This window comes from Acipenser ruthenus, chromosome 44, assembly GCF_902713425.1.
Source record: "Acipenser ruthenus chromosome 44, fAciRut3.2 maternal haplotype, whole genome shotgun sequence".
Taxonomy (NCBI): domain Eukaryota; kingdom Metazoa; phylum Chordata; class Actinopteri; order Acipenseriformes; family Acipenseridae; genus Acipenser; species Acipenser ruthenus.
This window is the reverse complement of record NC_081232.1, coordinates 465,001-476,682: the sequence shown is the minus strand read 5'-3', so window position 1 is coordinate 476,682 and position 11,682 is coordinate 465,001. Positions and strand designations below refer to the sequence as shown.

The 11,682-nt window shown below is 38.9% G+C and overlaps 1 protein-coding gene across 1 annotated transcript in view; it reads left to right on the top strand.

Annotated features, from left to right (window-relative positions):
* Positions 1-4,266: 4,266 nt before the first annotated feature.
* The window catches only part of LOC131696833 (antigen WC1.1-like), a 21,322-nt gene continuing 13,906 nt past the window's right edge, over positions 4,267-11,682 (top strand). Inside the window, exons 1-2 of the mRNA XM_059012224.1 lie at positions 4,267-4,424; positions 6,049-6,258. Of these exons, the coding sequence (XP_058868207.1) occupies positions 4,267-4,424; positions 6,049-6,258 (368 nt within the window). The remainder of the gene's footprint in view (positions 4,425-6,048; positions 6,259-11,682) is intronic.

Sequence of the window (11,682 nt, the reverse complement as noted above, 5' to 3'; positions counted from 1 at the left end):
GAGCTGTCATTATTATACAGAGAGCTGTTAAAATCCCCATTGTACTGCAGTATTGTGCTTATTGAAAGAAGAAAGTGTTGTAACCAGCAGACAGGCTACCTCGACTGTGTATTGAGCACTAATAGAACAATCAGCCCATTACTATAGATTATTAGCAAACACCTGGGCCCGGATTGATTCATACAGATCATTGTTTAAAGGGTAACTGGCACAGGCATCATGCTTTAAATATACACCCCTTACTGATTTAGGAAAGAAGCTTGTTTAAATATTTCTATTGAGAATTCACAAGTAAACTGTTTTAATCCCATCTCCTTGATCCTGCATGTAAGAGATCTAGAGAAATGCGTTCAAAGCAGATATTCCATGCATAAATCCATGCTGCACACATGCAGTCTTTCACACATCCATGCTGCAGTGAGCTGATTAGGTGGGGGAGTGTGAATCTGTTTTGCAGGGAAGCACAGCAGGCTGCCCTCACTGTTACTCTGGAGCTCAGTAATACACAGCCTGCAGTGTTTTCACATTGAACTTTGTTCTGTTACAGTGCTGCCATTCTGAAGGAGACACTGCCATCTACTGTCAGGAGATGAGAACTGCAGTGTCTGGTGCTGTAAATCACACTTAGTAAACTATCAAAAGCCTTGTACCATTTGCCAATAGGTTTTACCATGAGCTCAAGAAAAATAAACTGAATAAACATTCAAACAGGACAGATGTTTGATTTGGAACCCTTTATTCAATCTCTCACTCCTTGTTCAAAGTTTTCTTGTCCTGCTTGATGTGGAGCACATGAGGGGATTCATCTCTTCAGTCAATCGCTGGCTATTTGAAATCACAGTGATATATTCACTCTGTGTTACTTTAATGATGCCGTTATGTATTTACTGACACAGCAGATGTGATGAATTCCACATTGACATGAATGGGCAGATTCAAACTGGTGGGCTCCCACACTTTTTACCTGCTGGTTCAGACTCTTCCAACTGGACATCTGTGAGAAGGACATGGTTTTAAATGCCCTGTGCTCTTGTGCAATGCTGAGGAAGTCATTCCTAATACAATCACTAGAAGAAGTGATCGCAGTGCAGATGAGAAGCATGTGCTGAAGAGCTCCATTTCTAAAAGCTGAAATGATTATTAGATTGTGGTGATGCTGATAATCCCTGTGTCAGTGCAGTGTGATCACTGGAGAATTAAGCCCTGTGAGTCTGCATAAACCTCCTCCAGGGATGTGCACAGCTGTTTAGAATAATGCTTATAGACTGGACTGCAGAGACTTTCACTTACAGGGCACACATTCCATTGAAGTGACAACATAGGCATGTGGTAACTGCAGTGGAATTAATGGAAATTAGAAGGGCATTGTTTCAGCATTACACTAAGTGTGCTTTCCATCTAGTTCCTCAGTGATTACTACAGAATAACACGTACCCTGGAACTGAAAAAGTGAGCCAATCCTTCCACAAGTAATGGAGCTGATCCTGAACTCAATACCAGCATTGTGACTGAGACACACAGTAATGGAGCTGATCCTGAACTCAATACCAGCATTGTGACTGAGACACACAGTAATGGAGCTGATCCTGAACTCAATACCAGCATTGTGACTGAGACACACAGTAATGGAGCTGATCCTGAACTCAATACCAGCATTGTGACTGAGACACACAGTAATGGAGCTGAACCTGAACTCAATACCAGCATTGTGACTGAGACACACAGTAATGGAGCTGAACCTGAACTCAATACCAGCATTGTGACTGAGACACACAGTAATGGAGCTGATCCTGAACTTAATACCAGCATTGTGACTGAGACACACAGTAATGGAGCTGAACCTGAACTCAATACCAGCATTGTGACTGAGACACACAGTAATGGAGCTGATCCTGAACTCAATCCCAGCATTGTGACTGAGACACACAGTAATGGAGCTGATCCTGAACTTAATACCAGCATTGTGACTGAGACACACAGTAATGGAGCTGATCCTGAACTCAATCCCAGCATTGTGACTGAGACACACAGTAATGGAGCTGATCCTGAACTCAATCCCAGCATTGTGACTGAGACACACAGTAATGGAGCTGATCCTGAACTCAATACCAGCATTGTGACTGAGACACACAGTAATGGAGCTGATCCTGAAAATACCAGCATTGTGACTGAGACACACAGTAATGGAGCTGATCCTGAACTCAATACCAGCATTGTGACTGAGACACACAGTAATGGAGCTGATCCTGAACTCAATACCAGCATTGTGACTGAGACACACAGTAATGGAGCTGATCCTGAACTCAATACCAGCATTGTGACTCAATAATATCAGGAGCTCTCTTTATGTTTATTCTTTTGAAGACATTTAATAAAGTTTGATACACTTTATGAAGTTCATGTAGAGACCAGAATACCAGTTACCAGTCACACTTCCTCTTTCTATGCACATGTATCTAATGTAAGAGTTTTTGTACGAGTCCTGCATTGCACTTCCTCACTGTGGGTCTCGAGCACAGTAATACACGGCAGTGTCTTCAGTCTTCAGGCTGTTCATTTGTAAATACAGCATGCTGTTGGAATCGTCTCTGGAGATGGTGAATCTTCCCTGGACAGACGGGGCATAAGCTGTACCACCACTAGGGTAAATCCCAGCCACCCATTCCAGACCCTTTCCAGGAGCTTGTCGAACCCAGCCCATATCATAGCTGCTGAGTGTGAATCCAGAGGCTTTACAGGATAGTTTATGGGACTCTCCAGGCTTTTTAACTGCTGGTCCGGACTCAGTCAACACTACATCAGACCGGACACCTTGAGGAAAAAAGCAAACAACGTACAGTAACTACTGCAAAAACATCAAGTAATATACAGAATCAATGCAGGCTAATTTCCACAAGTGTCAAATACTTACTTGATAGAGCTGTCATTATTATACTGAGAGCTGTTAAAATCCCCATTGTACTGCAGTATTGTGGTTCTTGAAAGAAGAAAGTGTTGTAACCAGCAGACAGGCTACCTCTCCTCCTGCTCCTATCTGCACTGCAGCAGAGTTAAATAGGAAGTGAAGCCCTGGACATTTGCATACGTTTCTCTGCATTATATAAAGCAGCTTGTTTATATTGCTGACTCCCAGAAACACTGCACACTGGAATCCCTCGACTATGATAGAGGGGCTGGGGAAATCCACAACCTTGGAACAGTGTTGATCAGTGGCATTTTAAACACAAACATTATGTTCATATTTCGTGAAAATAAAATAGAGCGGAAGAGAGGGGGAGATAGTTGAGTTTCTTGTTTGCTGTATTTTTAACAATATCCAGCCATAAACTGTTTCCAATAAACCCTAAATGCTTCTTGACTTCTCTGAGTCCTGTGAAGCTGCTGAGGTGGTGAAGTGTGACTGTGTTTTGCAGGCAGAACAGCAGACTGATCTCACTGTTCCAGTGAAACTCAGTGATGCACGTGTCAGATCTTTATACTGTTACAGTGCTGCCATTCTGTTGGAGACACTGCCATCTACTGGCAGGAAATGGGAACTGCTGCATGTAAAGCATTAGAGAAGGAAAGAGACAATGCAATGGTACAGCAGTCTTCAGATTGCAGGCTGTTCATTTGCAGCTACTCTGCAGTTCTTGGCCCTGAATTGTTGTTTCCTTGTTTACTGGATGCTGGACTCTTGCTTTCCTCTTGTCAGGACCCTCTACACATTGTCTGTCTCACTGTGAGCAATAAAGGTCTGAAAAAGTTTGTTTTGTTCTGTAAAAGCACAACTCCAGGTTAGTCAAGGACACTGTTACAGGGCAGTGCTGGTGTTTTGTATTTAACTTAAGTCATTACTTTCTCATTCAGGGACCCTTCAGGCATCACTTTAACTGTGTGATCTTGTTACCCAGGGGCTGCGCTGAAAATAATGATAGAGATCACTTTTGGTTGCTTGATCGCTTCTTCAAGGAAACACACTGAAGGGTGAGAGTGGCAGAGAGAGAAAACACAGCTATTTGTAGAAATACTTCCTACCGCAGAATACATGAGAACCAGAAAAGCGTTTCACAAGTTCAATGCAGGGCTGAGTGAGAAATGGGAGGCAGCGGTATCGCGCAATCTCAACCCCAGGTGTTGCATCCCTGCCTCGAGCTCACATTAGCAGCAGACTAGGACCGTTATGCTAGAGAGTTACAACCATTTACCACAAAGAGGAAGTCAATCTGAAAGCTGAATTCACTGCTTACATGAACGTGCCTGCCCCCGACAATGTGAAACTGCAGAATGAATCAAGACACACTTCCCAACTTCAGCAAAGTGGCACTGCGGGCTCTGTGTGCACCACCTGGATCTATACATGCAGAACGCTTATCTACAGAGCTGGACTGCCTGCAGCACAGCAAGAGGCTCAACATGAGTGAGGAAACCTTGAAGAGAACTGTGTGAGGCTGCTGTGTGCAAACCTGGATCAGTGGAGCAATTACTAGAGTTTCGAGTGACTGTGCGAGGAGCCTGCAGTGTGATCATCTTTGGACTGCAGTAAATGTCAATTAAAAAGGACTTTGCAAATAAAACAAAACTCATGTTGCAACACGAGATGAGCTTTGATTGCCAATCCCCGAGATGAGAAGTCTTGAATCTTCAATATGGTGAGTACAAAAACATGGAACACAAAATGAAAGATGTGTATATTATGAAATATATATATATATATATATATATATATAGTAAACAGTATAATCGATGACATTTATTTCAATGTCAAGAAAGTCCTTGTCTGTCTCTGGGAAGAATCATCCTGCAAAGTGCAGAAGCATCTCACTGAGTGTCATCTGCTGGCCACAAGACTTAAAATCTTCCTTTAAAGGTGTTATTATAACCAAGACTAACAAACCATGAGATTCGGACTTTTATCAGTACTGCAGTTCTCTTGCCAGTAGATGGCAGTCTCCCCAACAGAGTGCGACAGTGTCTTAATACAATAGTGCAACAGTTTCTATTTTCAAGTAGATGTGCTTCCTCTTAAAATCATAATTGGTGCAGAGAAAGTTAATCCAAGAAACTACTTCAAATTTAGCACAGGGAGAAGAACAAGAGGGCATATATGGAAGCTGAGTAAAAGTAAGTTTAGAACAGAAGTTAGGAAGCACTGTTTTACACAGAGAGTTAGAAATGCATGGAATAGCCTACCAGGTGAAGTAGTAGGATCTAAAACACTGGCTACATTAAAAAAAGACTAGATTCCGTGCTTTTAAATGAGCTCCCCCAGCAGGGGAGAATGGTGTGCTAACCAGGGATGAGCCTCGATGGGCCGAATTGCCTTTTTCTCGTTCTCAAACTTTTCTTATGTCCTTCTGTAAGACAGGATGGATGGAAAAGATGCAAACTGCGATTTAATCAAAAGTAAAAACACAAGCATGAACAAACTGTTGCAATATCTTCCAATCTGTCTGTTCTTGAACATCCACTCACACTCATCTAAACTAAATAGAAGTGATGACACAATGGAATTGTGTTTCTGTTTCACCGCTAGTTATTACACGCTGAACTACCTGCTCAGAGAGACATCAATGCGTTCCTACTTTCCCAACCCTCAGACACAAATGCTGCCTGTTGATTCATTGAACTGAGCATTTGGCATTTTATATGAAAAACCACAGTGCCATCTCTCTGAATGCACTGCACACTAATCCTCTATGCAAATCAATGGCAGCTCCACTCTCCTTAAATACCACACTGCAGCTCACACTGTTAGTCTGAGGAGAGACTGAAGCATCTGATACAGCAGAAGCCAAGCCTTCAAACAATGCGTTTCCTAGAGATGTGTTTCTGTTCTGCTTGGGTTTGCAATGTAAGCATAGAGACTCCTTAATAAATCATTATTATTATTATTATTATTATTATTATTATTATTATTATTATTATTATTATTATTAACTCGTGTCTATTTCTTCTCTCCAGATGCACAATGTAATGTTGTGTTGACCCAGTCCAGTCCTGAAGTCAAAAGTCAGGAGAATCTCTCAAGCTGTCTTGTAAAGTCTCTGGATACTCTTTGACTGACAGCAGCTACGCTACAAGCTGGATTCGTCAGCCAGCTGAGAAAGCACTGGAATGGCTGGGGCGGATCGACTCTGATGCAGACACAAGATATGTGTCGTCAGTCCAGGGCCGGTTCACCATCAGCAAGTCTGATTCCAGCAGCACTTTGTTCTTACAGATGAACAGCCTGAAGACTGAAGACCCTGCCGTGCATTACTGTGCTCGATACCCACAGTGAGGAAGTGCAATGCAGGACTCGGACACAAACTAGCCGTCCATAGAGTGCACTGCAGTACAATGAGCATGAAGCAAACACAACAGCACATCACAGCAGCTGCTTTCATATCAACGGAAACTTCATGAGCCACACAAAGCATGTGCTCTTTGTACACAGTGGAATTAGAAATGATGAAATGACCAGAATGGGTCCTGCTGGCAGGGTTTGAGGAACGTGTGTCACTTTAACTGGGAATGTTAAATTAGCCCCGGGAGAGTCCAGTGGGAGCTGGCAACATGACAGGAATAGTTTTCTATCTGTACTTTTATTGGATTTGTTTTATTTGTTATCATTTATCCATTTCATGCTTGTTGTACCTGTGCATTTTTTTGTTTGTTTTTCATAATAAATAACACAATGTAAAAATGCATCATCAGCAATCAATTGTACTGCAAATGGTTTTCAATAAATGATACTGATGAGATGAGAGAATTTTTACTACAAGCAAGCACTTCACATATCCACACAAAGAAACAAATGACTGATCATGTTAGAGTAAGTATGGGGGCTCTGAAAACCATAGCGTCCTACGTCTCCACATGTTGCTACAACTGTTTAAATAACGCAGCTGTCATTATTCTTTTCATTGTTAACATCCTGACAACCTTTTACATTTATAACTTTAAAGTCTGTTCAAAGATATTTTGAAACTGTCTGCTCCAGTGCACTGATAGGGTCAGGATTATTATTTGCAGTGATTTAGAGGACAGATCTCAAACCCCAGTGCACTAGAGCGCACATTAATGGAAATCCTGACAACCTTTTACATTTATAACTTTAAAGTCTGTTCAAAGATATTTTGAAACTGTCTGCTCCAGTGCACTGATAGGGTCAGGATTATTATCTGCAGTGATTTAGAGGACAGATCTCAAACCCCAGTGCACTAGAGCGCACATTAATGGAAATGACAGGTGTGCTATTAAAACAGTTTCAGCAGCATGTGGGGACGGGTCACGCTAGATTTTCCAGAACCCCGCTGCTTACTCGTTAAGAAACTCTGCTTGCAGTGTTGGGGAGTAACGCATTACGTAACACAAGTAACTTGTAACTGCAGCAGATTACTTTTTGAAAGTAAGTTCCCCAAAACTGACTACTTGTGAAGTAAAATAATAACAGCAACAGAAAACACTGAACACAAGATGACATGACGAAGCTTACTCATGAATTTAACACAATTTACACCTAAAGAAAATGTTCTAGTGTGTCTCACAAACTGCACTGCTCCTGAAAGAAAGCCTATCTTACTGATTAAAACCTTACGTAGGTACTGCAGACACATGAGAACAGTTTGTCTTCTATATTCCTGACCAGTAAACCGATACTGTAGAATCCTAGTTGCTGGCCAACTAAATAGTTTGTTTACATACAGTAAGTAGATTTAGCTACAGCAACATGACTTCCTGCCCCTTCAAAACCTGCATGCCACTGCATTATTCTGTGAACCACGTGGTCATATTTGTGTATTAGGAATTGCTATGTGACCATCTTTTCACAAATCCATAGCCAAGAAAATATCCTATAGACACTATGCGGTCAACTCTGGCCTTCAAGAAGAAGCTGGTGCATTATTGTAACTTTCAGAGTGTAGGGTTGTTCTGTCCAATGAACAGTAGCTTCCAAAGCCACACAAATAGCACCCTTTACACTTGCTATAAAGATGCCTGCACTCAGCTCCAAGCTGCATCTCTACACTTGCAATAAAGATGCATGCACTGAGCTCCAAGCTGCATCTCTTTACACTTGCTATAAAGATGCCTGCACTCAGCTCCAAGCTGCATCTCTTTACACTTGCTATAAAGATGCCTGCACTCAGCTCCAACCTGCATCTCCACACTTGCTATAAAGATGCCTGCACTCAGCTCCAAGCTGCATCTCTACAGTTGTTATAAAGATGCCTGCACTCAGCTCCAGGCTGCATCTCTACACTTGTTATAAAGATGCCTGCAATCAGCTCCAAGCTGCATCTCTACAGTTGTTATAAAGATGCCTGCACTCAGCTCCAGGCTGCATCTCTACACTTGTTATAAAGATGCCTGCACTCAGCTGCAAGCTGCATCTCTTTAGAGCCTCTTTGTTATATCTGACTTCCCTTCCTCTCAACCCTGTTCAAACTCCATTGGCTGCCATACAGTCGTACAAGGTGGGCAGGCCACCTCATGAGGTGTATTCTCAATATATGGGTAGAACTGAAAGCGGAGACTGGGATTGGTCAACCCCAACATACCAAACATGTGCTTCCTGTCTCAAAATGGTAAACTTGTTCCGGATTGGTGGAGGCAGCTCCCAGGCTGGGCCTGTGTCTCTGTCACAGGTGAGGTGTGTGAAGCATCTGTTCATTTAGTGTCTGGGGTGAATCGAGGAGGTTCACTCGGGTCCTGATCCGATCAGCTACTGAAGGTTTTCAGTGTGGGTGAATCCAAGAGGAATGGAGAGTCACCTCAGAGTTTCATTCTTCTGTCTGGCAGTCCTGCTTCTTCACAAGACAGACGGTAGGTTTGACACTCTTACTCTTTCTGAATTGTCTGCTTGGGATTGAATACATTTTTAAACAGCAGATCATTGTGAGCCGAGGATCGGAATCGTATTGATCAATAAACATAATTGCAATAATATTATTTATATGATCATGATTCGTCTGCCTTTGTAACGGGAGTGTTAACAGGGTTACATTTGTTTCTGCCAAAAAAAAAAAATAATAATCTTATTTTAAGATAATACTAAACCTTTTTTACTGGCTTTTTCTTATTTTATTAAAATATTATGTGTTCTAGTTTTAGTTATATCATGTTCACATCATAGTTATAGTTATAGTGTAATACATATATGTTACAGATAATCGGTAATGCATCTATAAATGTGTTATAACGCATGTTAAACATGTATTATAATTAACTTACACTGCTTACACTTGTAACAGGCTATTAATTTTATTTTATTTTATTTTTTACATAAACTATTATTTAACAATGAATACATTCAATAACACATTTTTATATTCTAGTTTTATAGATGGAGCTATAAAAAATGGTGTAATGCATTTCTAGAAACTTTTAAGAAAATTATTTCCTCAACAGAAAAACAAGACTTGATGTCCAAACGTTTGTCTAAATTAATAAGTGACTTTCTTTATTGTAACGCAATGTATCTGGATTGCTTGAAGTTAAATCTGTTAGATTTTACATTTTGACTTTCAGAGGATTATCTCTTGACTAGTATCTTATTAAATGGAAATAACATCTGGGTTTAAGAATTTATTTTTTGCTCCGATTAAATATATTGAGGTGAACCAATATAGAAAGCTCTGCAAAGTACAGCAGCAAAATATATTGAGAGCGCCCTGCAGCTCAGACAAGCTGATAGTGATGATAAAGCAGGGAAAACATGAGCAAAACCACTGAGCAAATTTAACAGTTTTAATTTTAACATTTTATGTGGGCAATCGCACTGTAAGATACACAGTACAGCATCAAAGAAGCTTTGAAAAATATATTGGTCATTTTGAATTTCCAAGTTTAATGTTTTGTTTTCCATTAATTGCTCAAATTACAGTAAAATGTTCTTGTGTTTACGAGAGTTTCCCTATGAACTGAATGTGATTTCCCCCCCAAAACGAACCAGCATTGAATTCAATTTCGATTAATTTCTTTAAAGTTATGTAAGTTATGTATGTTCCACAGTTTCTTTAATTTGCATTGATTCAAGAATGTGTGTTTGTATTTCCACCTGGTACAGTGTTACAGACAATACTAAAGGCTATATGATCTCTAAAGCTGCAAAGAGATTTGAACCATGCTATACTTTTTACTCCATATTTTTATTAGCACGTTTTATTTTCAAAAAAAAGATTTGTTGATTTGTTTGCGATAATGCTTTTCCTGTGTTGATTTGGTTTAGAAATATTGGATTTTTTTTTTTTTTTTAACATTCATTTGATAAGACGTGGTTCAGTACACGTGGTTTTGTGGTATTATTGCAAATGCAAAACATCTCAAAATGAGTTAAAACAACATTAAATAGTAGCATTAAAGTAAATGAGAAAATGTAATTTTTGTAGACTTACTCTTTATGTTTTATAGCAGAGGTTTCCCGAAATTCCATAGAGTGGATTAGAGATTGTAGTTATATATATATATATATATATATATATATATATATATATATATATATATATATATATATATATATATATATTCAGCCGATGGAGGACTTGTAGTCCGAAACATCCTAATAATTGATTTGTAATCAATTATTCTACCTTTAAGTACCTGAAATATCCTTTCCTCTTTTTTATTTTTTTTATTTATTTATTTTTTATTTTTTCTTATTGATCATTTTGGTACACAGCAATTTTCCTGTTTCTCAAACTATATATATATATATATATATATATATATATATATATATATATATATATATATATATATATATATATAACTGCTGGATTAATCATGTTTAAAGTTGAACATCTTTGAAATCTCCCTTTAGACAAGCCGCAGTGAAGCTCTTGAATCGAGTTTTCTTTCACCAAACACAAGTGCTCGTGTATATGGAGAACACTGAACACAGATTGGCGTGGTGCACTCTATTACTCGTCTACTTGCTCACTGTTGCTAATAATATTATTGATATTAACTATTATATTATCCTGAACCCTAAAGTTAGGCTTAAAATGGTCGAAATAATATCTGCTCGAAACATTTTTTCATATTTTTTTCTTTTATATATATATACATAGTTTTGTTATAGTGGTAATACAAATATATAGATATGTTATAATCAATTATAATTGACAACAAAATCTGTCTTTGAACATTACACTAGTAAGTGGTTATTAAAATGTTGTATTTTGATATAAACTGTCATTAAGCATCACAATATTTTAATACCACATTTATAGATGTTTTATAGCTAGCCCCCTAAAATTAATGATGGAAACCTTTGACAAGAAGATTTTTATAAATTATAAAAACATTGACAAAACATCCTGTCAAACCACTGCTTTAATCTCATAATTTTTCCTTTTTGTAATGATGTATCATTATTGCAAAGTTAGTCATATTTAACATTTATAATTGTACCTTGAGAATTATTATTTCTTGAATTTTATCTTACCAAAATCTAAGTCAGCCTCGAAATACAACCTGTATTTAATTTTGCAGCGAGTGTGCAGATTTGAGAACGAGCTCTGACTAAATGTATTGAGGTGAACCAATATAGAAAACTGTGCAAAATACAGCAGCAAAACATACTGAGAGCGCGCTGCAGCTCAGACAAGCTGATAGTGATGATAAAGCAGGGAAAACATGAGCAAAACCACTGAGCAAATTTAACAGTTTTTATTTTAGCATTTTATGTGGGCAATCGGACATAGCACAGCTTAA